The sequence below is a fragment of the Phytophthora ramorum genome (assembly GCF_020800215.1).
Source record: "Phytophthora ramorum isolate Pr-102 chromosome Unknown Phyram_PR-102_s0006, whole genome shotgun sequence".
In the NCBI taxonomy this organism is placed as follows: Eukaryota; Oomycota; class Peronosporomycetes; order Peronosporales; family Peronosporaceae; genus Phytophthora; species Phytophthora ramorum.
Genome location: NW_027150652.1, coordinates 3,071,730 through 3,099,638, shown reverse-complemented (window position 1 = coordinate 3,099,638; position 27,909 = coordinate 3,071,730). Strand labels below are relative to the sequence as shown.

Below are 27,909 nucleotides of genomic sequence, written 5' to 3'. Positions count from 1 at the left end.
ATGTGCACGACTAGCACGCTTTCGGATGGTATTATTTTATAGTTGCGGTCTCCTGTTTCATGATGGATGGCAAAGTCTACCGCACAACGCATTTTATCTCGATGTCGCAAGCGCCGAGTCCCTCAGCCTCAATGTGTAGAGAACCCGTCGCTCGACCAGGGTGATGAAAGCTAAGAGCTACGGTGACAATTGCAGCCAACCCTGGTGCCAGGCGTGCAGACTCGCGCTGGTAGTTGGCTTCGGCAATGCTGGCTTGAAAACCTGCACATGTGACTACGACCCGATTCACACGAAAGCGTTCCTGCCTGGAACCCACATTCCGAACTCGTACGGGGAACAGGTAAACTTGGCCAGTCTGCAGAGTGCCTAACGCTAGTGACGGCGGTGACACTTCCATTGCAAAATGCTGGGTCACAGAAGCAACTACTGGAAGTCGTTCCTCCGATGAAGCTGCTGTGCTGGCGAACGAGAATCCGATAGCCTTCTTTTGCTGGGATTGGGCGTTTGTCTCGAGCGTTGAAGTGCTTGGATTTCGGTCGTGCTCGTCATTCTTTTCCCACGAAATGTCCGCGTAAGGAGCTAGTGACAGCACTTCTGCTCCATCCGTTTGTGGTTCACAGCTTGACGGGGTAGAAGTGCCGGTGCTAGCAGTGGGTGTTCCATTAGCAACCTTTTTTGCCGGGGTGGTGCAAGGAGGTATGCGAGCCTTTGGAGTGCTCATTGTCAGTCGAGAAAGTGCTGCTAAGGTTTTTTCGTCTGCCAAGTCCACTCCTATGCCCTTCCGGGCGGACTCGCGAGCAGAGAATACCGAAAGTGACGATGGTGTCTCGGGCCTCATCGAGGAAGCTGGTGAGCGGCATGATAACGGAAGTGTAGGTGGCCTCTGAGGTCTTGGAGATGGTAGTGCCGGGAGCACAGGGATCCGTGTTGTTAGCCTATATTCCGGGCCAATGAGAGCCTGAATGCCGTAGTCCGTAAGCACCCAGCAGGCTTTCATGGTCGACGTGAACGTCTTTCGCCATATTTCCCCGTCCTTCAGCCACTTGCTGTTGTTGCTACTGGGAGGTGAGGCCATCAAACCGACGGACCCGGATGAAGAGGAAAACAAGCCTATCGCCGATAGGTTGGACGGAGGAGGTGCCAGGATGGATCGATGCCGGTTTAAGTTGCCAACGTCCCGCGAGTACTGCTTCTTGAAATCATTAACTTCCTGGGGGTTGTGGCGGGTGATGAAGTCGCGGCCCCCGACAAACTTGCTTTTGTTGGACAGCGACCTGCAGCTGTAGGGCTGCATGATTTTGTAGTCGTCATAATCCGGAATCGCCATGATCAACAGCGCGTTCTTCGGGTCGAGCACGGTGGACTTGCGTGTCAGTCTGGCGATCTGCTCCGTGAGGCTCATTTCGGGTGTAGTTCGACCGCCCGAGCGAGACGGAGGAGCAGGATTAGAGGACGTAAGCAGCATCGACCGCGTGGAGGACCTTCGGTGTGCTGGCGTTGGCAATGCATCGCAGCTATTGCTGTTGTTTCCGGGCGACGCCATGGAGTTCCTGGCCTCTCTGATAGCCCCAGTCGAGGACATTTTTGACGGAGGTACCACAGCAAGCGAAGAAGTCCTCGCTACATGGCCGACAGTGTCCGTCATGCTGAATCCTACAGCCCCCAGGCGCACTCTCAATAACTGTACAAGTTTCCCGGTGCAAGGTTGTAGCCGCCTTGGGCACAGACCATTTTGGTGGCGACCGACTTTCAACGCAAAAAGCTCTCAGTCATGAACGCCAATTTAGACGTAGCCTTGTCCGTAAAAATAGACGACAAGGCACCGCAGTTTGGTGACCTGAGCATGAATGCAAGGAAGTAACCACAAGCGCACCTTGTTGAATCACGTCAGTGGCGATGATGGCCGTGTGTGCTGGCAACGCCATCCATAAAAAAATATGTAAAAACTCATTGACAACGTCAATAACCGATCATGATCGACTTGTCAAAATGAGAGTGCAGTCCAATGGCCAAACTCGCTGCGTAGACGGACCCACTTCAACTTGCCTTTTTGCATCGCCTGGGATTGGTAGTCAAATATCCGCTTTTCAGCCAATGCCAGTGTCGCGCGTGAAGTCTTCCCATTCGTCAAAATTCGTTTCGACCAATCCAAGCATGATTATATTTGCACCAATAGCGAGTTGTGGGGCCCCTCCAAGCTCCACGTATAGGGGGAGCAAGATAAGGAAAGGATTCCCCGTGCGAAATGGTGCGTATCGGTGTATGCTTCCGAGCTCACTGTACGCGCCCACAGCGGCGCTATAGCTCATGAAACCCCTCCTCAACACACTCCAATATCTCCTCTACCCGTCTCCACTTGCCCCGCTCTCTAACTCGCTTTGGATGCTTCACAATGTGCGTCTGACGTAGGTGGTGCTCTCGGCCTCCTTGTTGACCCGAAATGGCAAAGGTACGGCCCCCACAGCAATAGTGACAATGTATGCGGCCTCTTGGTCTGTGCAAGCATCTAACGCCAGCTCGGTGCCGTGTCTCTGCAGTGCTCGTGGCGCGCCAGTTCGTGGAGATCACCCGGATCCGTCTAGAGGTGAAGCTCTCGTTCTTGTACCTTTCTCCCATTGTGGGATGGCAATTAACGTAAACCTTATTTTTCCACTGCTGCAGGGGCTGCTAGCGGCGTTCCCTAAGCTGCTATCGAGCGGCTCGCGCGAGCACACGTTCATTGATACAGAGAGCGTCCGCTATGTGTATCAACCTCTGGAGAGCTTTTTCGTGCTCATCATCACCAACAAGACCAGCAACATTGTGGAGGACCTCCACACGATTCAGGTGCTGGCCAAGCTCGTGCCGGACATATGTGCGCCGCTGAGCGAGGCGTCGATCCGTGACAAGCAGTTCGAGCTGGTCTTCGGCTTTGATGAGCTCATCACGGCCGGCGGGCACTCGGAGAACATTAACGTCTCGCAGATCCGCGTCAACATGGAGATGGAGAGCCACGAGGAGAAGCTGCACAACATGATTCTCGAGAGCAAGCGCGCTGCGGCCAAGGACGACATGAAGCGCCACACGGTGCGGATTAAGGAGGAGCAGCGTGAACGCGCGCGACTGGAGCGTGCGGGCATGGGCGGCAGCGGGTTCGGGTCGCAGAACTCGTTCAGCAGCTCATTCAGCAATGCGTTCAAGTCCCCGCGTAGCGGTGGCAGCAGTGACAGCTTCATGAGCAGCCCGAGCTCGCCTGCCGCGACCTCGCCGACCTCGTACAACAGTCGCCCGGAGCCTGTGGTGTCGAAGGCTGCTGGTATGAAGCTGGGCAGCTCCAGCAGTAGCAAGGGCATGGGACTGGGCAGCGGAGGCAAGTCGTTCATGGATGCGATGGCGGCTGAGGATGGTCTCAAGGAAATCCCGCCTATGAGCGCTGCTGTGGAGACCGTTCAAAAGCCTGAGGTGGCTGCTGCGGTCAGCCACGACCCGATTGGTGCTGTGGTTGAAGAGAAAATGACGGTGCTACTGACCCGTGACGGCGCACTAGAGCAGCTGGAAGTTAAGGGTAGCATGTACGTGTCGGTGAACGACCCGAACGCAGGCTGCTGCCGCCTGAAACTCCGCACAGGTGGCGTGGAAGGTATCTCTTTCCAGACCCACCCCAAGGTAGACAAGAGACTCTACGACAGCGAATCCGTGCTTGCACTGCGGGATTCGTCCAAGCCGTTCCCGACTTCCCGTGTGGCGTTCCTGCGGTGGAGCTTGAAGACACAGGACGAGTCGATGCTGCCGCTAAACATCACGTGCTGGCCAGAAGAGGAAGGCAACGGCAAGATGAATGTGAGTGTCGAGTACTCGTTGGACCGCGACATGGTGCTGGACAACGTGAACGTTGTTATTCCGCTTGGTGGCCCCGATGCCCCGAGCGTGGCTACTGTGGATGGACAATACCAGCACAACTCCGCCGAAGGCTCGCTCCTTTGGCATCAGGACCAGATCAGCTCTGCGTACGTACCTTGTTTATCCATTGTCGATGGTAGCTTGCCGATTTGTATTTGACGGACAGTATTGTTTTGATTCATGCAGCAACAACTCAGGTACGCTGGAGTTCACGGTTCGCGGCAGCGACATCGATGCGTTCTTCCCCATCTCCGTCTCGTTCTTTTCGCGCAGCGTGTATAGCGACGTGCAGGTGGAGGCCGTTCAGAAGATCGAGGATGGCTCGCCGATTGCGTTTGGGTTTGAGAAGCTGCTCTCCACGGACTCGTACCAAATTGTTTAGAAATTCCCCGCGAAAGGCAGACATGCTACGGCTGCTGTGCTTGCAGGCGTAGCCTCCTGCTCCTACCGGGACCGCTTCACCACGTAGGTGCGAATACCAGTAAAGTCGGGTTGAATCGCGTGTTGCGTGTCCCCCTCGCGTGGCCTTAAACCAGAAACAGATACAAATGAAAGCGAACATGTGTGTGTTTGTGGAGCGATGAGCGCTGCATCGTTCCATTCTATGGGGTGGCCTTGGGTCGGAAGACTTGCGGCTGCGAGACCCGCAGCAGCTCCTCGGCCTTGCCGCGCATGCAGCGCTCCAGCAACCGCTTGGCCTGTGCGCAGTGCCCGATCTCCTTGTGCTCCGTCTGCAGCGAGTGGACACATGCTGTCCATTGCTGCAGTGGCTTCTCGCACAGCGCTCCGCTGGTGCAGTAGAGATACTCGGCGTACAGCAGTTGCGGCGGCTTCTGTGGAGCTACATCTGCGGTCGATGCGTCTTCTTGGTTGGCCGCAGCCTTGCCCCTGTTCAGCATCGCGTTGAACGCCTCATCACACGAGCGCAGACCTCGGTACTTGTCGCCGAGACGGCGATCCGTCTCCAGCGCTCGCACTTCACACCCTCCAAGGATTCCATCCAGCACCATCTGAGATCAATAGACAGTGTGGGAAAATCAGCATACTAGAGCCCCAGAGAAGCGGTGAAAACCCAAAAAACGGGAGAAGCTAGAGGAGATATATGGCTAGGGAGTTATAGTGCTTGAAACGATGGAGAGTACCTGATGGAGACGCACGGTGGAAACGCATTGTGGCAAGTCAGCGTCGGTCATGATGGTCGAACAATTGGTGAATGGCACGTGGTGTAACGCACATAGACTACAAAATCTGCGACGTGTGACCAGAGTGTCTTCGTCTACAGGACGCTTCGAGACGACTGCGCATGGCGAGGGATCCTGGGACCTTCGCCGTCATCGCTTTCGTTGTCGTCCACGTCGTAGTCCTCGTCGTCGATGCTGTTGATGGTCACGCGTGCTGCCTGCTCGAGGCTGCTGATGTTTATGTACGGTTGGCGACTGCGTCGGAACACGCGGCGATAGAGATACGCCAGTGTGAGCACGATGACCATCGCGCAGGAGCTCATGATGAGGTACCCGACCTGGACCAGCGACGACGACGAGTCCTTGCCGTCCAGTTTGGAGCCGTTCGCAGCGAGTGTTGTGGTGTCTTTCGTGGTGTCAGCGGAAGAAGGCTTGAGCGTTGCGTCATCCGAAGCCTTCATTTCATCGTCCAGCGTGGTGGCGTCGTTCTCCTTATCATCTTCGCTGTCTTCACTTTCTTCGTCGCTGGATTCACCGCTGTCTTCAGCTGTAGCTGGCTCGGCTGTTGTGGTTTCAGGTGAGGGAGCGGTAGTCGCAGCAGACACTTCATCGCTCGAGTCTTCACTTTCATCCTCCTCGACTGAGGCAGATTTGGTGCGTTCACCACCAGTAGTTGGTGGTTCGACGCTGTCTTCACTATCCTCACTCTCGTTTTCTGTCGATGCACTTTGAGCGAGCGATACTGGTGGCTGCGACTGAGGGACGTCGGCAGGCGTAGAAGCCTCAGTCTCCGAACTCTTCGCCGTACTAACCGTGATGACCTACGATTCGAGTAAACCATTGGTATCATATACTTGATTGACAACAATAGGGACCGTGCTTCACGTACCGGAGACGTCCACTCGAGAGCAGCCTTCACTCGGTGACCGTTCCACTCAAAGTCCCAGTCGGGGTTCGTTCGAGCATTCACCAAGTGCGACTGGGGCGGAACGTGGGGGGAGGGCACGTCATCGCCTGTGGCTTGTGTTTTCCAGTCCTGGTGTACAAAACAAAATAGCATCGTGTCAGGTTCGTTTTTCTCTAAGGGGAAATGAAACTAAGCGCTGTCTTACCTGGTCAACAGTTGTCACAGCTCGAATATACAACTTGTCTGAAGTGATGTTGCGAAGATCGATGCATGTAACAAACAGCGAAGTTCCCATCGTGTCTACATTGGCAGCCACAGCTTGAGAAGAATCCGATGCAAACTCGTAGAATCGACGGGTAGTCCCCTTCTGCGTGGAGGTCTCCACTAAAATGCTGTCGTCCTCGAATGTCGCACTAGTAGACACCTGCACGTGAGTGCTATCCACCGTAAGCGCGCCAAGTACTTCCCATGCAACTTGCAACTTGGACTGGGCTGGGTCTGCTGCAATGCACTCAGAAACATTGCACGTTGCTACCTCGTTGCGCTCCCACGCCAAGGCGCCACAGCCCATCTCAGTTACTTGATCCACCTCGCTGCTTGTATACAAACTTGCTGCAGGAAAATTAGTCAGCAATTCTTGACTTGGGGAAACAGAAGATACTGCAGCATCCACCCAGCGCACCAAAGGTTGAACCATCTCGATCATCATCAGTGCCAACCGGACATTTCGCGGTACATGGCCCACAAATTCGGTCTTGATTTCTTCAGTTCGGAAGAAATCGACGTTGGCTTTGTACAGCTCCTTCCGATTTCCCAAGTCACCTGGTCTAGGCTCCTTGCTATTGGAGGTCTCCACGAGCATATTGAACGCGCGGTGGGTGATGTTGTTGTACACAGTCTTCTCCTTAGGGTATCCACCAAACGTAGTGGGCTCACACGGATGGAAAGGCTGCGATTCTGACGGGTAGAATTGGTTTTCCCACGAGGCAGCGTAGCCCCAGTCTTCCATACCGCCAGTAACACCATAAACGACATCGTTCATGGTGCCAGTCGGGTAAAGCTTTCCATCGGGGAAAACACCCGCAAAGTTGGCCAACGTGTTGCCAATCTGAAATTGCGCCATGTGGTCGGGAGACTTTTCACTCGGTTTCTTCTCGTCGCCGTCGAGGTAGTGATCCGGAGATCCCCATTCGTAGGACACAGCTCGAGTGCCACCATGGAAAGTCACAGCCAACTGGAAAATGTGGTCTCTCCAGATCTCGTTCACCACCCGAGACGTCATCGTCTGCATGCAATCTGCTCCTGATCTCATGTAGTTGTAGTCTCGGTTCGGGTCCACTTGCAGCTCCTCGCGATGGTTGTGCGAGTAGCCATAGGCGTTAGTCATGGGCATCACCAGCACGTTCCTAGTGTTCACGAGCTCTCTCAGCCATCTCTGCGTGCCCACCGTGGGCTTCACGTTGTCGTCTGTTGCGTAGCTTGACGTGGCCTGCGCCACTAGTTGAATGAGTTCGATCGCAGCATTGGGCCCCACGCGCTCGTTGCCGTGTAGAGCTCCACTGATGAACACTTCGGGTCGCTCTGGGTCCCCCACCAGCGTCGAGTGGTTGGTCAGGTGCACCAAGAACTGCTTGCAGGGCTCTGTGGCCTTCGTCTTGTCGTCGATTTGGCACTGCAGCTCGTCGGGGTACGGCAGGCCGTAGGTTTCTTGGGCGATGGACACCTGCACGACGTCTGGGAACGTGGTGTTCAGCTCCAGCAGGAGCTTCGTCATCTGCGCATACGTGCGGTAGTTGATGGGGGGAGACGGCGGATAGTCATAGGCGGTGGAGGGAGCTAGCAGCCCCACGCCCAGCGCCAGCAACAGGCAGCCGCGAAGCATGAGACTTTTTGAGCCAAAAGGCACTAAAAAAGGGAATCAAGAAGATGGCTACATATTTGAGATGTGGCACACATAATCTGTGTAGACGAAAAACTGCGGATCAGCTGTGCTGTTGCTGTGTACAACGTTAGATGGTCGCGACCGACTCGCTGGTTAAATAAGAGTTTGCCGCGATGCGCGAGATCTCTTCGGGTTGGTGTGAAAGCTCCAGGTCCAGGTGGTCGTCGCAGTAGCCGCCACCCACCACCCACTTGTTGCAGTACGTGTACGTGCACTTTTTGCCTCCGCCGTGGCCTTTGCAGAAACCCCCGCCGCGGTCGATCGAGTTGCAATTTGCCTCTTTGCATCGAGTGCCGCCACCGTGGCGAATGCAGAACCCTTTGCCTTTCTGCTTGTTGGTGCAGCCTTCATATTGGCAGAGCCTGGCACCGCCGTGAGCTTTGCACAATTTCCGATTCTGTGCTGCGCGATCACAGTTTGGCACGCTGCACATGACCTTGCCGCCGTGACCGCGACAGCGCTTGTTTACCTGACGAATCTTGTCGCAGCCATCAATAATGCACTTCCGTCCACCGCCGTGGGCGATGCAGTGGCCGCCGCCCAGGTCGTACTTTGTGCACCCAAGCGTTTTGCAACGCTTGCCAGGACCCTTGTGCTCCAGGCAAATGCCCCCGCCTAGTGCCCAGTTCTTGCAGCTGTCAGCATCGCACTTCTTGCCACCACCGTGGGCCTTACAAAAGCCACCACCACGGTCCACTTTCGTGCAATCCTTGGCTTGACACTTTTTACCACCTCCGTGCGAAATGCAAAGACCGCCACCAATATCGCGCTTTTTACAGCCCTCGTGCTGGCAGAACCTGCCGCCTCCATGTGCCTTACAATACCTATGCCACACATCGGAGAACACAATGTTAGCGTCATGTTGTTTCGTGAGCATCAACGGATAGAGCTCACGACGACTGCACGCACCCTCCTTCCATCCTTTTGTTCTCGCATCCTTCAATTGGGCACAGAGGCTTTCCGCCGTGTCCCGAGCAATAACCGTAACCTTGAACCTGCTTTTCGCAGCCAGGCTGCTTGCACTTCTTACCGCCGCCATGCTTGATGCAGTACCCATTTCCTTGATTGAACTTGCTGCACTTGGCGTGTTTGCAGAACTGACTGAGCTTATGAATCGCGCAGCGTCCATCCAGTCCTGTGGCGGCACGCTTGCACCTCTCGCGCTCTTTGTTGTAGTACCTGCATGTTTTCTTGGACACGGCAGGGATCTCAACAGTCCTGGCCATTGGCGCTTTCTCAACGCGTCGACTATGAGTCTCTGCTGGGCCTACGCGCGCAGATGCTAGCTGCAGTACCCCGGTAACCGCAGAGGCAGCGTCCTCGGCCTCCGCTTGAGCCGCAACGACAGCTTCCTCCGCCTCAGTGTCCTTTTGCTCCTGTTCAGCCTGAGCCAGCAGCATCCTAGCAAACTCAGCTCCATCATGGTCGATCTCCGGCAGCCCGTCCGCCCCCACGAACGACGTGCGGAAGTCCAACTCGGCCGACTGCGTGGTCGACAGGTCAGCTGATGACAATACAAAGTCCATAGGTCAGTACTGTTATGGCCTTGCATGTCGAGAAACGGAAGCTACCCACGCATGGAAGCCTGAATGGTGGCGTCGTCCGTCCGCATGCCGCGAAGGAAGCGCAGATAGTCGTTCTCGCGCTCGTCGGAGGCGTCCATGGCTCTGAAGACGCCAAGCGCCGACGTGCCTCCACCGCGTCTTCTTCCGTAATTATTGTCCGCAACCCTATTTATTTATGTATTCTCTTCAATAGGTTTTCAGTGTATATCACACGATGTGCATAAACGATCCATTTTTACGCCCCGCCAGTCAAATGCGCTGCTCAATCTCGAACAGCTCCAGTAGGTGGCGACGACGACCATGGCGAGCGCGGCGGAGATCAAGCAGCTGGAGGCCAAGATCAAGGAGGATGTCAAGCAGATCAACGATCTGCCCAAGGTGGTGAAGGCGTTGCAGCACAGTGATAAGGCGGTGGCGCAGACGGCCATGCAGAGCATGCGGCGCCTGCTCGTGTTCTTCGTTGAGAAGGGCGACCTGCAGCTCAAGCCGCCGCAGCAGCAGAAGGCCAAGAAGCCCAAGGGCGGAGACTCGCAGGCCATCGACAAGTTCCGTCGCTGGCTCTGGGACGTCTACGTGGCCTTCATCAAGGAAATGCTGCAGTGGCTCGGCGACGCGCAGGCAGACAGCAACCTGCGCGTAGGCGCACTGCGCACGCTGATGGAGTTCGTGTCGCGAGACGGCGAGATTCGCGGCGCCAACGCACCCGCTTTTGGCAACGAGACTTTCTCTCGTGTGGTGCAGGAGCTGGCGACGACGGAGAAGCTGAAGGGAGAGTTGGCGAGCGTGCTCAAGGGCGAATTCGTCGGCGCATATTTGGACGTTCAGTACTACATGGTACGGGTTCTGTGGCGTTGTTGATACTCATTTCGGTATGATGAGAGGCTGACTTGTTTTTGGTGAGTAGCTGAAGAACTTGGCGCAGGTCCTGGACACCGCGTACTCGGAGGGGGAGGAGGAGGAGGAGAAGCGTTTGACCTTGGTTGCGAACGCGCTGCGGATGCTGGGAATGGTGCAGATGCCGTACGACGCGGAGGAAATCACGTCGTTCCTGGTGGAGCCGAAGGAGGCCAACCTGCCAGAGCAGGAAATGGTGAGCAGCGATGAAGAGAGCGGCGACGAGGAAAACGTGCTCGTTACGTCCGGTTCGAAGCGAAAGGCTGGCTCTGACGCGAAGACGAAACAGACTAAAAAGAGGAAGGGGCTGCGCAGCGTGAAGCAGCATCAGTACGCTTTCAGCCTGGCGTGGATTGCCGTGCTGCGCCACAAACTGCCGCAGGCTGCGTACAAGAGAGTGTTGGTGCAGCTCCCGGACGAGATCATGCCGCACCTGGCGAACCCGCTGTTGCTCGCAGACTTTCTTACGGACTCGTACAGTATTGGCGGAGTTACGAGTCTGTTGGCTCTGAACAGTCTATTCATCCTCATCAAGGACTACAACTTCGACTCGCCTGATTTCTACAACAAGCTGTATGCGCTGCTGGACGATCCGACGCTGTACTCGGCGAAGCAGCGTGACCGCTTCTTTGGTCTGCTGAACCTCTTCCTCTCGTCGACGCACTTGCCGGCTTACACTGTGGCTGCCTTCGCTAAGCGGTTGTCGCGCAGTTCGTTGACTGCCGAGCCGGGTGCTATCCTGTTCATTATCCCGATGGTGTACAACTTGATTCTGCGCCACAAGGAGTGCCTGCAGCTCATTCACCGTACTGGTGCGTTCACTGCGGCTGAAAAGGCCGCAAAGCGCCGAGAAGAGCTGTCTAGCCGCTCAGCGGTCGACGCTGCCGCGAAGAAGCTCTCCAACGAGAAGACGGAGATGGTACTCAAGGATGGTCACGATCCGTTTGTGAGCGATGAGCTTGACCCCATCAAGTGCAACGCCTTGCAGAGCTCTCTTTGGGAGCTGTACACGATGAAGCACCACTACAACGCTGACGTCGCTCTGAAGGCGCGGATGTTTGAGGAGAAGCTGCGCCACCAGTTTGTCGACGTGGACGATAGTATGGAGATCACGTACAAAAGCCTGTTTGACAAGCAGCTGAAGCGTAAGGAGAAGGGCAAGGTGCCGCTCGCTTTCCAGCCCTGCAAGGCGCTCTTCTCCCAGGGTGGTGAAGCTGACGACGATGATGTCAAGGAAGAGGGCAACGTGTTTGCTAAGGTGTTCGAGCTTTAGAGTGTATCTTGACTCCACAGCTAATATATCCATCCCGTAGACTGTACGCACCAACTGGTCCTCTGTGGTCATCATTTGCCTCGTTTTGAGAAGCACACTAACCGGCAAAGTAAGCTTGGATGATGAGCAATACTATCAAGACGTGTGAAGGTGCTGCGGGTAGGAGTCCGCGTCTTGGGCATTGCAGGTTTATCCACAATTCTGGCCACTCTGGTCTGGCCGGCTCGCCAGTTTAGTTATGCGATGCGGAGAATGACATGGACACCGCTGTCGCTTTCCACCAAGTCACTGAGTTCACCCACTTTCAGCGCGAACGCGGCCTTTTCGAAGGACGGGGTCATCTTACCGCGTGTAAACGGCCCCAGGTCGCCCCCGCGCTTTGCGCTGCACAAACAGAGAAACAATCATGTCACCTTCAAGACACGAAGCCCCAAACACTGGCCACGCACCTGCTGCAGTCGCTCTCCTCCTTGGCAATTTCCTCAAAAAGCTCGCGCAATGCCTCGGATGATCTCTGTAAAACGAGTGGTCAAGGTGATCACGAAGATCGTCGTTAGAGAGCCACCACGTTTTGCCATCTTTCCTCTTCACAGACGACGTACATCAGGGTTGGCCTCCACACAAGCCAGCAGCTTCTCGCGGATGCCTCCCGCCTTGGCCTCGGCCACCGCCTTGCTGCGGGTGATGCTCTCCTGTCGCCATGAGGACGGTCTCCTGGATCCCGAGTGCTTCACGAGGATATGCAGCGCCTACAGTGATCCCCAGTACACCCCACGTCATCAAAGTCAGCACTGAGTTCCTTCACATCCATACACCCAAGTCCCCACGGCAGCGGGGCCCACCTGAACGCTCTCCGGGCCGGAGGAGCCGTCGGCCGAACGGCGTTTTTTCCTGTCGACGTGGGCGCCCGTCGCCTTGTGCCGGAACTCACGCTCCTTGGCGTGCACGTGCGAGAGCTTCCAGGTCTTCTCGCCGCTCTTGACGTGCAGGAAGTACACCTTGCCGGGGCGGCTCTTGCTCTGCACCTCCTTCCAGCCGCGCGGCAGGTCCTTCGCCGTCGTGCTCATGCTGATTTTGCTAACCGAAAATTCGCTTTTGGTACAAAAATCAAAATGCTCTGGACGAATCATGTTAAAGCTGCAGTGCCAAATTTCGGTCTCTGGGAAGAACTGCATGTCGACGCTCCAGAGTGCCGCAGGAAGCGTTTTCGACAACGACTGCTTCGCATGTCAACCAACTGGACGACCTCGACAAGACCATTGTGTACATTTTTGAATTTGCATTTGTTTCAGGTGCACTACAGTCTTTACAATGTAGCTACCCAGTGGCAGCACTTAGCGAGGGAGCCGTCAACTACGATGAGCGGCTGCCCCGATCTAACGTGGGAAGCTACCTACCTAAACGGCGGGGGACTTGGGGTCCTGCACCGAGTACTTGGCCGAAAGCATGGGGGCTGAGAGGCTGTCTCCATGAGTGGGCAGGCTCTGGCCCATCAACCGGCTCCAGTCGCTGCGCGACTCTGCGTGGAAGTATCCGTACACGAAGTACGAGAGCGCACCGACGGCCATCCAGGCAACACTGAGGCCAAGAGCAAGGTGGCCAATCTGCGCGATCATGTACCAGTCGGCGAGGATGCAGATCATCGGGATGAACGGCACCAGCGGAGCGGAGAACAAACCAGGAGAGTTTGCCGTCTGTGGGCACTTGACAAAGAGCGCTACCGAAATGCCCACGGTGATGACGAGGAAAATGATGGCCAGGATCAGGCACGCCGTGGACGAGCTGTTCTCGTATCCCTCCTGGTACAGGAAGGCTGTGCACCCAGCCGTCACCACCATCGCGGCGACCAACGTCGGGGACAGCTTGGGCGACTGGGGCTTCATGCGCGCCAGCGTCAGCGACACATTGGCGATGACGAACGACATCATTACTCCAAAGTTGACAATGTCCCACAGCGTGTCGAATGGCACCACAATTGCGATCACCGTGAAGAACAGGCCCGTGATGAGCGTGTTCTTGAAGAGGTTGCCCTTGGAGTCCACCTCGGCGAAGATGCGCGGCAGCAGTCCGTCGCAGGCAAGCGCGTAGTTGAGTCGAGGCTGCGCCAAGAAGCCGATGAGCGCCACCACAGGCATGGTCACCACCTCACCAGCACGCACGATGGTTCCGGCCCACTTCCACCCGTGGCCCTCAAAACCGTCCCCGAAGCTGCCAGCATCGACATACGTCACCATACCGGCCAGCACGAGAGAGCACAGCACACTGAGCACCATCGTGCCAACCACGACGATCATGACGGCAATGGGCATGATCTTCTTGGGGTTCTTGGTTTCACCAGCGAGACAACAAACCTCGTCGAAGCCCACGTATCCGAAAAACGCCTGCGAAGCGCCGGTAATAATGCCTTGGGTTCCGAAGGCCATCGTGCCGTCCAGCTCGGTACGCGTCGGAACGAACGGGGACAGGTTGTCTGGGTTCATGGCAGCAAAGCCAGCGATAATAATGAAGGCGACAACGCCCATCTTAATCATCGTAACGGTGTTCACGAATGCTTTGCCAAATCGGACCCCCATCAGCAGCACCACCATGCTCAGGAACTGGATGAGACCGCCACTGAGGTTGGCAGACTGCAGGTTGAGCCAGTGGAAGCTCTTGTCGGGGTACTCGATCAGCAGCCACTCTTCCACCTTGTCTCCCCAGCTGCGCGCCACGCCAGCACCGGACACAGCGTACTCGAGCGTCAGCAGCCACGCCGCAACGACCGCAGGAAGCTCGCCAATTGTGTGGTACGCGTAGGCGTACGTACTGCCCGAGGACGGCACGCGCGTAGACAGCTCCATGTACGCCAGCGCGTTGAGACAGCAAATGACACCGCCGACGAGCCAGCTCACGACGGCAGCGGGTCCGGCCGTCTCCGAGATGATGGAGCCCGCAGTGGAGAAGATGCCGCTACCGATGGTGCCGCCCACGCCAATGCAGCATAAATCATAAAGTCCGAGCGTGCGAGGAATGTCCTGCGAGTTCTCCTCGGCGTGGATGACCGACATGGGCTTGGTCCGCCACAACGCAGAGAAACCGGCCATGGTGATCGTCAAGAGTGCTGTCTGGGTGAGAACGAGTCGAGAAGATCGCTGGTTGCCACTCGCGCCGACAAATGAAGAATGGCACCGAAGTCAAGCTTGAGGCGGTGCCCACCGATTCCTGTCCGGCGACATGGAGCTGCTGGCGAAATGCAGCGTGAATCCCCTGCGCACGAGGGACCACCCAATGGCGCCGCCCGCGCCGCGCGTGTCACGCCCGGACTCGTCGAGGATGCACGATGTTCCTCGTCTTTGGTCGTTTAGCGAGTGCATACGCCGGCCAGAGCTCCGGATGTCTTGATGCTCGCAGGCGTTATGCAGCGACAGGCAACCTGATGTGATCTTGTGGAGCTGCGGACGACGTGCATCATGCATGCGGGCGGAGATGGGCAGTCTCGGCAACGGAGACTGGAGAATGGCTGGCTGGCGTGGAGCTCTCTTGTCGGGCAGAGAATATCCTGCCACAACATGAGAAACGGATGTCATCTCGCTCCAAATCACAAAAACGACAAGAAATACATGCCGGTACAAAACTAAGCGATTCATCTTGTGGCACGATGCCTATCGCCCGATCGTCATCATCGGACTGAGTGTCTTCCGGTGCTGTGGCCGCCTTCCTTGCTTCGAGGACTTCGCTGCGTAATGGACCAAACCGCAAGGCTTAGCGCTCGGTGGCGTTCGAAGCCATGGAGCACGCTATCGAGGGAACGCCAACGCTGACGCTGTTGACTCCAAAGCGGCAACAAATCCTTTCGATCGTTGCTGGCGCTAACGACGTCACTTATCTCCCTGCTGGCACTGGCTCCGCTCGTTCTCCTAAGGTAGATGATCGTCCTGGGCTGCTCGCGCTCTGCTTGTGTGCATATCATGCCGGTCATTTGCCTTGCGCGCAGCATACAACAGCAACCGTGCACGTCACTCCAGCGCGAAGAGAAGGCTTGGCTCGCTATACGACAGCATCCCCACGTGGCCATCGAAGAGCTCGTTGGTAAAACTTCAACACACTTGACACCCATCTGAACGTGAAGATGCCACTAGAAGAAATTTGCACGACTGGGGCATCAAGGTTTCTGTGCCATGACATCTTAATAAGTTATCTGTATTTTAACCAATCACAAAGGGAGGAGTAAGATAACCACTCCAGCCAGATTCCGACCGGAGGCACAAGTCACATGCTCCGCACGCCCGACGGCGGTGACGGCGCCAAAGGCGCTCCCCAGGACCGCAAGACCGAGTACGGCACCTTCTCGCCATCCACAGAGACCCAAGAAGCGGACAATGCCGCGCAGAAAACGCCCCAGAAGCGCTCGAACGCAGCATCTACCCAGGAATCCAAGCCCGCGGCCCCCACAGCAGAGAAAACCGACGCGCTGCATCCCGAATCACCGGCCACCGCCTGGTGGCGTAAGTTATTCTTCGAGTTCTTCGACAAGAAGCGGCTAGACAGCGAGCTGGACTCGAGCCAAGTGTGGGAGCTCACGCCGGAGCACACAAGCGCCGAAGCGTCGGCCGCTTTTCGAGCAGTTTACGCGCGCACCCGCCGCGGTAGATGCAGGATCAAAAGTGCAATTGTTGTCACTCACAGGTGGAAGCTCGCGGCCTGCTGGGGGCTGCAGCTGGCCAGTCTGCTGTGCGACGCCTGCACGCCTGTACTACTGTACTTGCTGTTGACTATAGCGATATCTGGGGCGTACACGCAGACGCAGATCTACGCGCTGCTGGGGCTGCTATACGTAACGGCTCTTGGTGAGGTGCTGCTGCATTGCCATAGCCATTTTCTGGGCTTCAAGATCTACATCAAGATTATGGGGGCATTGCGCGCGTTGGTGTTTGAAAACACCATTAGCCAGCCGGAGCATATTCCCGGGCACGCTGTGGGCAGTTACGACAGCGAGAGCGGGAAAAAGCGGATGGCCGAGGTGGCCCACTTGTACGCGGAAGATGTGGTGAATGTGGCGAGGATGGTTACGCATATGCAGTTTTTGTGGCGAAGCGTGTTGCAGATTGTGTTCGAGTTGTGTATCCTTGTGCAAGTGATTGGGATCAAGTTCAAGCCGATTGCCATCGCCTTCCTTTTCATGGCGGTGTTTGTGAAGTTTCTGTCCGCGGCTGGCAGCCGACTTCGCCGCAAACTGCAAAAGAAAATCGAGGCTCGGCTGAATGTCATTCACGAGTGCTTTAAAGGAATTCAGATGGTGAAGCTCAATGCGTGGGAAGACAAGATGCAAGAGAAGATCGAGCGTGCAAGGAAGGAGGAGAACCGCGAACGTCGCAGGGTGAATGTTGTGGCGGCGTTGCAGTACTGTTTGGGAGTGGACTCGCCAAACTTGGCGTCCATCTTTATCTTTGGCTGGGTAGCGCTGCAAGATACCAGCGCACTTTCACCAGCGCGAGTGTCCCCGGCACTTTTACTGCTTCGCAGGATCAAGACGCATTTTTCCAACATCGCACGACTTTTTGACGTAGCAAGTAAGGGTCAGTCTTCTTTCTACAAGATCGACGGCTACCTAAGTGAGTGCCACGCGAAAAAGTGTACACAAAACCAAACCGAAGAAAGTCGTTGCACCCAGCTCATTACTACCGGACCCAACACAGCAGAAACCGTGGTAAGGATGGAGCATGCTTGCTTTGGACAGTCGACAGACGAGGGGAAAACGCTGCTAGCCAACGTCTCGTTCCGCTTACGTCGAGGGCAGTTGGCTATGATTCAAGGAAAGGCAGGTGCTGGCAAGTCAACGTTGCTCAATGCGTTGCTGGGCGATATCAAGTGTGTCGATGGGAACGTTTTCATCGCAAAAGATTGCCGGGTTGCGTACTGTGCGCAGGAACCATGGCTGCAAACACTCAGTATCCGTGAAAATATCCTCTTTGGCTCGAAATTTAACTACATCAAGTACTGGTGTGTGGTCGAAGCGTGCTGTCTGAAGGATGACTTGCGAATACTACCTGAGGGTGACAGCACACAGGTTGGTCCAAAGGGAATTAACCTGTCTGGTGGTCAAAAGGCTCGCATCGCACTTGCTCGTGCTTGCTATTCGGATGCCGACGTCTTCTTGCTGGATTGCCCCTTTGCAAGTGTTGACGCTATCGTGCAGAATCAGATTTTTACGAAGTGCATTGTGGAGCTGCTGCGTTTCAAGACGGTGCTGATGGTTACACACAACCGGGAACTTTCTTCTTCTACCTTTGTTGACCATGTTGTTCGCGTCGAAGACTTCACCGTTGTCGTCGAGTCTGCAGAAAAGGGCTGGGAAATCGGTCGCCACCCGTCTAGGCGAGTTGACCCACGAAACTCTCTTCCACCTTGGCGAGATGAGGGTAAGCAAGACGACAAGAAAAGCAAGCCTCACCCTCGTGGGCTAGCGCTCTGGGACTCCTCCGCACCTTCGCTGTCCTCCACCACAACGGTCGTGAAGGCGAAGACAACAAAAGTACTAGCCGAGTTGCGCAATACACAGGTACCAGTGACATCGGAGTGTGTCGGAATCAAAGTGGCGCGGAAGTTCAAGTGGAAAGAGGAGTGGTTTTCCTTCAAGACATGGAAAATGCTGCTGAAAGGAGGAAAATGCATCCGGTACCACATTCCAGCTAAGTTTTTCCTCTTTCTCTACGCGTTTGCAGTCACTTCAAAGGATGTGTTTCTTATGAAATGGAGTGACTGCGTGGATCACGGAGACGTCTCTTCCATGGACCACTCTGCAAACGTCTACGGTGTTTTAGTGATCAGTTCAATGGTGTCGGGTTTTGCTAGCTCGGTCCTACACGCCTATGCGATGGCCAACGCAGCCAACAGGATGTTTCATGATATGACAGAAGCATTGTTGCGTGCACCCATGACGTTCTTCTACTCGACGCCTGTGGGAGAGCTGTTCAATCGATACTTCAACGATGTCCGCGTTCTGGATACGTCCTTTGCGTTGGCGTTTATGGCTATGTTCCGCTCAGCCGTGACGATTCTCGCTGCAGATGGCATTCTCTGGTATTTCACGGGTATCGCTGGTACGAGCATTCTTCTTATCGTTGCGTACGTTGTGAAAGAATTCATGTCGCTGGGATTTCTGGTGGGCCTTTTGCAGCTCTCATTCCGAGCTGAAGCTGCAAACTTAAACTTCATTTCAGAGGCGCTGGACGGCTCTGCAACGATCCGTGCTTTCGGTCGAGAGCAGATTAATCGGTTTCGAGTGGAGCATGGGGTGCTGTCTGATGAATTGATGAAGGGGCAGTATCACTCTGAAGCATTCAACAGCTTCGTGCTAATCCGCTGTGATCGTGTGCTCGGAATCCACATGCTGCTGTTGATGTTCTTATTGTCGATGCACAACGTTTCTCCGGCTGAGCTAGGGCTGATGCTCTACTATGTATTCACGATTAACTCCGACGTTTACCTGCTCAGCTCTAAACTGCTCGAAGTTGCACTGTGTCTGCTGAATGTCGAGCGAGTACGCAAATACGGCCTTATCAAGCCTGAGCTGCAGAGCTATGAGGGCAACCCGTTGACGATTCCTGCTAGCTGGCCACACCGCGGTGATGTCGTGTTCGAGCACGTTTCGTTCAGTTACGCTAACTCTTCGATTGATCAGCTGTCAGATGAGAAGCCAGCGCTGGCACTCTGCGATGTGAGCTTTTCTGTTCAAGGTGGTGAAAAGATTGGCGTGGTAGGTCGCACTGGATCGGGCAAGAGTTCGTTGGCAATGGCGCTCTTCAGGGTGCACCCGCTTGCAAAAGGACGAATCCTTGTGGATGGTCTGGATGCTTCGCTACTGAGCTTGAGTGCACTGCGTACCAACGTGTGTATTATCCCGCAGTCACCTCTATTCTATCGATGCTCTGTTCGCAATTATCTCGATCCGTTTAACGAGTTTGGGGACGTCGCACTGCTTAACGCGTTGCGTCGATGTGGGCTGAAGGGCAGCATGGCGAACCTCGAAGCCGAGCTTTCGGACAACGGCGAGAATTGGAGTTTGGGTGAGCGGCAGATGTTGTGTCTTGCTCGCGCTGTGCTGCGGCCGTCACGCATTGTCGTGCTTGATGAATCTTTCTCTGCTGTCGATCAAGCCAACCAAGCCACGTTGCTGAGCGTGCTGGACACGGCTTTCCGAGACTCGACCGTCTTCCTCATCACGCATCGCCTGGACGACGTGCTCCAGTTCGACAACATCCTGGTGATGCAGGAGGGCCAAGCGGTTGAATTCGGACCTGCGGGGGATCTTGCTGCCGACCCGGGCAGTGCCTTTTACGAGTTCCTCGAGACCACACTGCTGACGTACTAAGTGCAAACGCTGTTTGGCTTCAGAGGTTTTGCATGTTATTCAAGTGACCGATAAGAAGAAGAAGAAGCAGAATAAATTCATGTAATATACAAGCACTTCTCAGGCACCAAGCCACTACTGCTCGTCCCAGTTCAGAAGATGTTTCGCCCGTAGTTTCGTGGACTTGTGGATCTCCTCGGCGTCCAAGATCGGCAGGCGGCAGTACGGGCAACACTTTTCGCTCTCCATGTTGGCCTGCAGCGCAGCGTAGCACACGCCGCACGTGAAGTGGTCGCACGGGAACGCCACGGCACGCACTCGCAACAGGTCCGAGTAGCAGATGCTGCACTGCAGTTTTTCCTCTACCAATCGGTTCGCCAGCGTGTTGTGTCGTTCATCCGAGTACTTCCTCGCTGAATCCGCCGCCGCACGACGTCGCCGCGTCTCCACCCAGTCCTCCATCTGCGTCATGGCATCCATCGCTGCAGGTGCACAGGCCGCCGGGAGTCCGTTCCACAGCAGCTCGCGCGCAGCTCTACGTACCTGTTCCTCCGTCTCATGCTGCTGCTGGTCCTCCTCCTGCTCCGACGCAGAGTCTTCCGCCGGAAAACCGGACGCCGACCCTCTAGACGCCCCGGACCCCGCGGAAGTCGTCAGGGCGTCCGCCTTGCTGAACAGTGAGATGAGCCCGCCCACGACGAAGCCAGCCATACCTCCCACCACAGCTCCCACCATGGCCCCCGCCAGCACTTGGTTGGCATTGGACGCCACCTGCGGCGACGCGCCAAAGCCGTAGCGCGCCCACGTCACAAAGTGCTCGCAATTGTGTGCCAGACAGCTATACTGCGCCTCCCCAAGCCGGGATATGGCGCGCTGCACCGCCTCTTGTCCGTCGAGCGGGCGCAAGTTGTGGTCCGCCAGCATCTTCTCGTCCAGATCGTCTGAAAACCTCTCGGGCGGCTCGGAACCCGCGGCTGTACGCTGCACGAAGCCAATGGAGTCCACGCGCACCTGGAAGTCGCGCTCACTGGGGGACCACAGGTGCACCACGCGGCCGCCGCCCGCGTACAGAGCCAAGTGGCTGTACTGCCCGCGGTTGAAGCGCACCACATCGCCCTCCGCGAAGGATTGGGCCGCCATGTCGCTTGAAGAATGCCTGAATTTGACCGTGCAACTTAGTGACATATTTACCTCGTCTTACTGCCTTTCACGTTTATCCCGCCGAACAATGCGCAGCGCTCGCGCCGCTGACCGACTGAAGGCTGTGCGGAGCGACCAGACGTTCCGCGCGGGGCAGCAGCAGCCCCCACGCCGCTACCTGTCAGCGGGATCGAGCCCCATCGCGCTGACGCCCAATTTCTCGAGCCTGTCGCCTCTGTATCCGCTGCCGGCGTCCCCGAACTCCGTGGGCTCCGCGTCCTCCACGACCTTGGACGACGCCATCGGACGCCTGTTCACGCGCTACCTGCCCACGTTCTTCGACCTGCTGGAGAAGTTTCAGTACCAAAAGGTCGGTTGCTTGGCCTTTTGCTGGGGTTTGTGGGGACTTATGGGCGGTTTGCTGCATGTTGCAGGCGTTGCTGATACTGGAGGATGAAGAGGAGACGCAGTGGAAGAGCTGGGACGCCTTCAAAGTCATGCTGAAGCTGGGTGCTTCATGTGAGAGCACGTGCGTTGAATAAGAGGGAGTTAACGGCTTTGGAGGGGGATGACTAAGTTGTTTGATGCTGGATCAGGTACCACTTGATGAAGTACTTGGAGGCGGAACTGGTGCAGACGGACACAATTGAGCAATTGTATGGCAAGTTGGTGGTGCTCATGAACCATTTGGCAGACGAGCTGAAGCCGATTGTAGCGAGGCAAAGCCGGCACTTTTCCGTGCACACGCCGACGCCGAGTGGCAATGGCAATGGGGATGTCAATGGACGTCGTGAAGGAGATGGAGAAGGAGGAGACAACGAGTATGACAGCGACCCCATGCTGATGATGGAGATCGCCATGTGTGGTGATATGAGCTACTACGTTGAGTTGCTGGAGCAGGGGGCGGAGTTTTTCTCGGTTTGTAACCTGGATATGCCCCTTTGTTTCTCTTATGGGCACAAGTGAGATCTAACAGTGATAACTAATTCGTGCACGTGTGCGAGTAGTTTCGTGTTCCGATGATACAGATTTACCGCGGCTTGGCGCTTTCCACTGTCCCGCGCGACTACCAGAACGTGCGTTAAAGCATCAGCTACACCTTTGCCACTCCGAAACTTACATAACCGACTTTTTCGTGATGATATCGATAGATGCTGAAGCGTCTGGAAACCTTGCTACTGCGGTTTGATGCGTTTGACCACCCTCTTCTCGAAACATTGAAGCAATCCTCAATTGAGGAGCTTAGCACGGTACACGCAGCTATTCAGTGTGAAATTCGCGTGGCGGAATATGATTTCACTCGCTCAATAGTGGCAGTACACCGACTGAAAGTTCAACTACGCTCTTGGAGTGAGCATATCGACGCAGTTTCAGACTACCCGCTCTTTGAAGGCAACGGCGTAGATTTCGATGCTGGTGGTGACGACGAGGGGCTACTGCTTGAAGAATCGGACGAGAATTATGGCGTCACCTCTGACTCAATGTACTCCAACATAAGCTATCAGTCTGCTTCGTCGTTTGTGCGGACGCACATCCTAAATTCAAGCATCAGTGGTGATTCACAAAATACGAGCGGTGGCGTTCCAGTTGGAGTTCCATCATCTCTAATTGAATCGCTGGTATCCTATCGCGGCGGGCGATATGCGAACATGGGTGACACCTCCTACGACATTGCTGATGAAGTGGCCATGCTCGAGAGGCATCAATCGGGCATTTCCCTGAACAGTAGCTCCAGCCCAGCCTCGTCTGAAACAACCAGCACCTTCAGGCGTTTGTTGTCACACAGTAGCCTCTTACGGCGGAGTGGTGTGACGCCAGCTTTGCCTATTCGTCGTGGACTTGTTCAGAAACCTGGAGATCCGTACGTCAGCTCTGGTGGAGTGAACTCCTCTCTGCCGTCCAACACGCTTGAGCAAGCCATTCTTGGTGGCGGGGGAAATGGTACCGGGGGGAGTGGCAGTCTTGGCGGTAACTCATTAGGAGCGAGTCAAGGAATTTCAAATGGTGGGGGTGTTGTTGGCGGCAGCACAAACCCTGTGGCGGCTGAAATGATGGCTTCCTCCATGAAGAAGCAAGAACGTGATGATGGGTTTGCACTGCCCGTTTTTCAGTGGTCCAAGCGCTTTTACCGCTCACTGGTAGCCAAGTTCACGCTCTACTTTCACCGCTGGCTGGAGCCGTTTGAGAAGAAGACAGACTACCTGGCATTGGAACTATCGCGCTTCATCAAGACTCCGCTCGGAATCTCGTACCTCCAGCTGATGGATGTTCTGCTGTCCAGAGACTGTATGTTGTAGCGAGTATTATCGCTCTGTGCATTGAACTGACGGTGCTACTTGTGTTGCAGCAAATCGAGGAGAGGGCAGTAAAATTCGCGTTATGCTGATTCTTGAGACGCAGACGCTAGAGAACAAGGGCGCCCATTACTACGAACACGGGTACCGTTGTCCAAGTTCTAGCAATGCTCTCTATACTCGCACGGATCAAGAGAAACAAGACGAGCGGAAAGAGCAAGAAGCAAGGCAAAAGGCGATTGCATCAGCCGGCTCTGCAAACGCTTCTGGGGTCAGTAGCCGCACTCATTCCCCTGCGTCGTCCCGGGGTGGAGGCGCGTCGCCGGCAAATGGGCGTCGGCGATCAGTTGATCAGGCCAATCACGCGCTGTTTATGCGTGTTGATCGTGAGGAAAACGAGGAGCAGAATGACTTCTCGGAGCTCTGGGGCCTTCGTAGTTGGCCAGCGGTATTTTGTTACCCTGAAGACTCATCGCCACCACGTGACCACTGGCCGAACATCATTAGTCTCATCATGGATAACCGATCCTCGCTTGACTCTGTTCGCCCAGTGTACGTCTTTCAGCTATGTGAACTAGAGCACTATGCAATCGCGTTCTCACCACCAGCTTTGCCTTCTTGTTATGAACAGCTTCGTGCATGCAGAGCGTCGGCTAAGAGCAACGTATCACATCTCGCGGGTGGATGAAGCTATGTATCTCGTGTTACTCGCGGAAGGAGTGAAGAAACCCAACGAAAAAGTGGCCCAGGTAAGCCTTGAAGTGCTTGGAACATCGCCAATCTTCTGATGTGTTCGTGGTGAGCAGGATTTCATGCAAACTGTAACAGAAAACTTGCAGCACTCGGGGGCTTTCTCGCGAGTGTTGACTGCGGCCGCGACTTCGTCGGCCTAGACGTTCAAAAGGAGGCACATCGGAGAGCATTTTTTGTACTTACCACGCGATTAATCCGATGCTTGCTGAAGGAGTGTATTTGTCAGTAGTGGAGTGATTCCCTCTGTAGGGGACTGAGTTCAGAGGATGTAGACGGGCTTCACGTCGGTTTGTGAGAATACGTCGTGGGTATCCACGCATTTGATCGTGCCGTCTGAGCTTCGCTGTGTAAGGAGCTCAATGCCTCGCTTGCTGTACACACGGCCGTTGGGGAGAACAAGAGGCGGGTTATGCTCGTCCATAACGCTCTGCGTTACGCGGCACACGAGACGCGAGTGTGGATGGTATGCGAATGGCAGTCCTGCACACAGCTGGCTGCCCATTTCGCTGCATACCGGGCAGATAGGGACTGTAGAGTCCATCCGTGCGTATTTGCGCTTCTTGGTGCCAGGAGAGTTAGTGGTGGTCTTGTTACTCTTCGTTGCCGCTTCGATTGACGTGCTAGGCTTTAACCACACCGCATCGCTCTCATTCCCACTGTCATCGACTGCATCGTCGCTGGCTTCTCTGCCTTCTCGACGCTGTCTTTTGCCTCGATTTTCACTGTTTGCAAGCCTTGGCTTCGAAATGGCATCTCGGGTGAGGTGGCACGCTCGTGTGTTCAGAGTCGACAACCCAGCGTGCAATGCGATGCACAACGACGGCGGCTCGTGCATCCCGTAGACCTCGCTAAAAGCCCTGCGAAACATCTTCTCCAGGCCCAGCCATCGGTCCACCGCAAACACCTTTTCGTACGCCTCGATGCCACACTTTTCTGGCGATTCAAAAGCCAGTGTAGCCATGGCTATCTGAACTTCGCCAATCGCAGCATCACGACGCTCCTGCTTCTCCGGCTGCAGCGCTAGCGGCGTAAGATACGTGCGCGCGTACTGGACAGCCTCTAGCAGCTTGCGAGAACGCACAAACTCAATAAAATCCTGCAGCCGCAGGTGAAACTCCAAGGTCGACTGCAGTCGTCGCAGCCTCGAACCATTCTGCGAGCACCATGCAATTGCTGAAGTCGTTTGATGGCCGCGTAGGTCTTTCAGTACGGCTTGGCACTGTGCGTGAAGTTCATGATCCACCAAGTGAGCGATATCTAAATGGAGGGGGGGGCAACAGCAGACAACAGTGAGGACCTCGCGCCCTTTTTTCAGATGCACCAAGTTCAACCTTTGGTGTCTTCGATAATCTTGGCGCTCTCGAGGTACCCTCGACGGAGCAAGTAGTCGGCAATTAGCCGGTCGTTCATGGCATGTTCTTCAGCGTGGTGCTCGTGGCGGCTGGGCACTGAGGGGTCACCCCCGATCTTTGCCTCTTCCAGCGTTTCGAGGTATCGCGCGCGCGAGGCACAGCTCTCCAGATCGGTCTGCTGCTCGAGCACCTTACTTTTGGCGCTCTGCTTGAGCTCTCGAAGCTTCTGCGCCAGCTCCGCGAGCTTGTCGATGGCGGCGTCCACGTCCAGGCGGTGGCCCGGCTGCTGGCCGTCGTCCAGCGCCTCGATCTGCGCCGTGGCCTGCGCCAGCTCGCGCGTCATCTGCTTGTGGTACAGGCGAAAGCTCCTGCTGGCCTCTTCAAAGGGCACGCGCACGAGCGGGCAGGCGAGCTCCATGTTGCGGGCGGCGGCTGTGTGTGGGGCTTCCTGCACGAGACTGTGAAAACGGGCCAATCAAAGGACGGGGCACACTAAACCCTACACCCTACGGAGCACCCTAAACACGAACACATAAACCCTATCCATCATTCGTTTACAACCCTACAATCATTCCTGTGTTATTAATACTGGCCAAAAAAGTTGATACCAGGAATTGTAACACGAGCACATTTGCTGTCATTGCTCATCTAATATTAGACATATGGAGCTGTAACGACCCGCAAAATGATGCAGGGCGTCAGCACTAGCGACTGCAGTTAGTTTTATACGCTGCCATCCACAAGAAGAATGGTAAGAGGTAAACGACTAAGTGATGCTGAGCGGGATATGATTTTAAGCGCATACAAATTCTTCAAAATCAGCGGCAAGGAGAACCCGAGGCGTCAGGGCGAACGCGCAGAATGGTTCTTCAGTGTATTGGGACGCCAGAGGCCACAGTAGGACGCGTCTGGAAGGCGTATCAGGACCGCGAAAGCTCTCGACCTGCGGAGGTTTGAGTGATTGACTTACCTTAACGATACATATCAATAAGCTGTGATAACTATTAATGCAGGCATCAGTTGAGGAGAATCGAGGGCGCCCGCAGAGCTATGCATCCGAGGACGTCTCACCTGCCATCAACCCGTACATTGAAAAGTGCTATAAGGAACGACAGTCAGTTATTGCACATATGATTATTAAAAGTGATGAAGTTCTTCGGTGCACAACTATTATGATCTCTCCGCGTTCAATGAACCGGCTTTTACGACATCTTGGCTACGAAATCTACATCAAGGGCGAAAGTCGCAATTACCTCGCCGACTCTGTGCAGAATGTGGCGTATCGAGCGACCTACCTACAACAAAAAGTAATCGGGATCGTAACAACAATCCTATCAGGCCTGAAGTCTTTTTAGATGAATCCTACGTGAATGTCAACCATATCCGTGGTACAACGTCGCTACGTAGAGATTGAAAGCGCTATGCAGCTAGTGGAAAGGGCTCCAGGTACCGTTGTTGGATTTTAGGTTGCTTATATAAAGTCCTAACACTTAAACTATATGAGTTCTAACACTTAACCGTATAATTTGTATTATCGCTGCAGGCATTTTGAATTGTCAGAGATGAAGTGCCATGCGTGGCCACTTCGTTGAGTCATTTGAGAGCTGGGCAGCAAGTCGGAAGGGGAGCGCGGGTGACTATCACGGAAATTTTGATGCTCCCCAGTTCAAGCATTGGATCACTGACATGTGCCAGCAGCTCAACAAATTACACGGACCATGTAATATCTACATGGATGAAGCTGCACACCATTAGAGTAATATTTGCCTAGTTTCCTCAACACGTCAAAGATATTGGAATGGCTTCAAACTTATGGTACGAATGCTATTAACATTATCGTATACGCACAAGTCTAGCTCTAATTTTGTGGAGGTGTTTCCCACGGTAAGCTCCAACTGTTGGAATTGGTCCGAACACATAAGCCACCTCCTTTCTACATCGCTGTTGCTATCGCCATTATGTATGGCCACCACGTGTACAACACGACTCCTTATCACCAAAACTACAATCCATTGAGCTCGTGTGGGGCAAAATGAAGGGTTGGATAGCTCGAAATCCAGCAAAACGATTGGGGAACTGGAAGAAAAGGTGGAGGCAAGCAAAGGGCAAATCAAACCAGTCAACTGATTTATTGACTGGAGCGCGCTGCGCATGTAAGATGCGCGCGATTGTTTTCGCTGACGGGTTTTGTGAGCTCCGATTTATCCGTGCCTCAATGAACTCAGTGAATCTCGACGCAAGTCTCTCCTCCTAGTTCTTCTCTCTCTCTCTCTCTCTCTCTCTCTCTCTCTCTCTCTGCATACCCCTGTTACCCCCCCCCCCCCCCCCCCCCCCCGATTGATTCGTGTTTTCACACACTTTAGTGAGCGCGTGATTCAATCACCACTGGAGTACTGAGTT

The 27,909-nt window shown here is 55.0% G+C and overlaps 12 protein-coding genes across 12 annotated transcripts; 4 read left to right on the top strand and 8 right to left on the bottom strand.

Annotated features, from left to right (window-relative positions):
• Positions 1-76: 76 nt before the first annotated feature.
• KRP23_7827 (uncharacterized protein) lies at positions 77-1,465 on the bottom strand (the record flags this gene model as incomplete). Its single annotated transcript, XM_067893191.1, has 1 exon — positions 77-1,465. One exon carries the CDS (start codon positions 1,463-1,465, stop codon positions 77-79), a length of 1,389 nt encoding a protein of 462 aa, XP_067744997.1.
• Positions 1,466-2,245: 780 nt separating this feature from the next.
• KRP23_7826 (Coatomer subunit delta) lies at positions 2,246-4,261 on the top strand (the record flags this gene model as incomplete). Its single annotated transcript, XM_067893190.1, has 5 exons — positions 2,246-2,248; positions 2,410-2,449; positions 2,538-2,584; positions 2,662-3,986; positions 4,066-4,261. The coding sequence occupies 5 exons, from the start codon at positions 2,246-2,248 to the stop codon at positions 4,259-4,261; spliced, it is 1,611 nt and encodes a 536-aa protein (XP_067744996.1).
• Positions 4,262-4,481: 220 nt separating this feature from the next.
• On the bottom strand, positions 4,482-5,072 carry KRP23_7825 (uncharacterized protein; the record flags this gene model as incomplete). The annotated part of the gene is made up of 2 exons (XM_067893189.1): positions 4,482-4,889; positions 5,022-5,072. 2 exons carry the CDS (start codon positions 5,070-5,072, stop codon positions 4,482-4,484), a joined length of 459 nt encoding a protein of 152 aa, XP_067744995.1.
• An 83-nt stretch (positions 5,073-5,155) lies between these two features.
• On the bottom strand, positions 5,156-7,849 carry KRP23_7824 (uncharacterized protein; the record flags this gene model as incomplete). Its single annotated transcript, XM_067893187.1, has 3 exons — positions 5,156-5,881; positions 5,950-6,096; positions 6,173-7,849. 3 exons carry the CDS (start codon positions 7,847-7,849, stop codon positions 5,156-5,158), a joined length of 2,550 nt encoding a protein of 849 aa, XP_067744994.1.
• Positions 7,850-7,976: 127 nt separating this feature from the next.
• Positions 7,977-9,572, bottom strand: KRP23_7823 (putative WRKY transcription factor 19; the record flags this gene model as incomplete). Its single annotated transcript, XM_067893186.1, has 4 exons — positions 7,977-8,271; positions 8,707-8,733; positions 8,819-9,413; positions 9,485-9,572. The coding sequence occupies 4 exons, from the start codon at positions 9,570-9,572 to the stop codon at positions 7,977-7,979; spliced, it is 1,005 nt and encodes a 334-aa protein (XP_067744993.1).
• A 202-nt stretch (positions 9,573-9,774) lies between these two features.
• KRP23_7822 (Nucleolar complex protein 4-like protein) lies at positions 9,775-11,641 on the top strand (the record flags this gene model as incomplete). Its single annotated transcript, XM_067893185.1, has 2 exons — positions 9,775-10,308; positions 10,379-11,641. 2 exons carry the CDS (start codon positions 9,775-9,777, stop codon positions 11,639-11,641), a joined length of 1,797 nt encoding a protein of 598 aa, XP_067744992.1.
• A 236-nt stretch (positions 11,642-11,877) lies between these two features.
• KRP23_7821 (putative peptidyl-prolyl cis-trans isomerase dodo) lies at positions 11,878-12,708 on the bottom strand (the record flags this gene model as incomplete). The annotated part of the gene is made up of 4 exons (XM_067893184.1): positions 11,878-12,025; positions 12,091-12,155; positions 12,244-12,390; positions 12,484-12,708. The coding sequence occupies 4 exons, from the start codon at positions 12,706-12,708 to the stop codon at positions 11,878-11,880; spliced, it is 585 nt and encodes a 194-aa protein (XP_067744991.1).
• Positions 12,709-13,038: 330 nt separating this feature from the next.
• KRP23_7820 (Methylthioribose transporter) lies at positions 13,039-14,724 on the bottom strand (the record flags this gene model as incomplete). The annotated part of the gene is made up of 1 exon (XM_067893183.1): positions 13,039-14,724. The coding sequence occupies one exon, from the start codon at positions 14,722-14,724 to the stop codon at positions 13,039-13,041; it is 1,686 nt and encodes a 561-aa protein (XP_067744990.1).
• Positions 14,725-15,893: 1,169 nt separating this feature from the next.
• Positions 15,894-19,991, top strand: KRP23_7819 (Multidrug resistance-associated protein 1; the record flags this gene model as incomplete). Its single annotated transcript, XM_067893182.1, has 2 exons — positions 15,894-19,337; positions 19,893-19,991. The coding sequence occupies 2 exons, from the start codon at positions 15,894-15,896 to the stop codon at positions 19,989-19,991; spliced, it is 3,543 nt and encodes a 1,180-aa protein (XP_067744989.1).
• A 114-nt stretch (positions 19,992-20,105) lies between these two features.
• Positions 20,106-21,110, bottom strand: KRP23_7818 (Lecithin retinol acyltransferase; the record flags this gene model as incomplete). The annotated part of the gene is made up of 1 exon (XM_067893181.1): positions 20,106-21,110. The coding sequence occupies one exon, from the start codon at positions 21,108-21,110 to the stop codon at positions 20,106-20,108; it is 1,005 nt and encodes a 334-aa protein (XP_067744988.1).
• Positions 21,111-21,198: 88 nt separating this feature from the next.
• Positions 21,199-24,297, top strand: KRP23_7817 (uncharacterized protein; the record flags this gene model as incomplete). The annotated part of the gene is made up of 8 exons (XM_067893180.1): positions 21,199-21,480; positions 21,545-21,639; positions 21,707-22,028; positions 22,118-22,186; positions 22,262-23,396; positions 23,458-23,956; positions 24,036-24,153; positions 24,211-24,297. The coding sequence occupies 8 exons, from the start codon at positions 21,199-21,201 to the stop codon at positions 24,295-24,297; spliced, it is 2,607 nt and encodes an 868-aa protein (XP_067744987.1).
• Positions 24,298-24,416: 119 nt separating this feature from the next.
• On the bottom strand, positions 24,417-25,927 carry KRP23_7816 (Protein FYV10; the record flags this gene model as incomplete). The annotated part of the gene is made up of 2 exons (XM_067893179.1): positions 24,417-25,414; positions 25,489-25,927. 2 exons carry the CDS (start codon positions 25,925-25,927, stop codon positions 24,417-24,419), a joined length of 1,437 nt encoding a protein of 478 aa, XP_067744986.1.
• Positions 25,928-27,909: the final 1,982 nt, after the last annotated feature.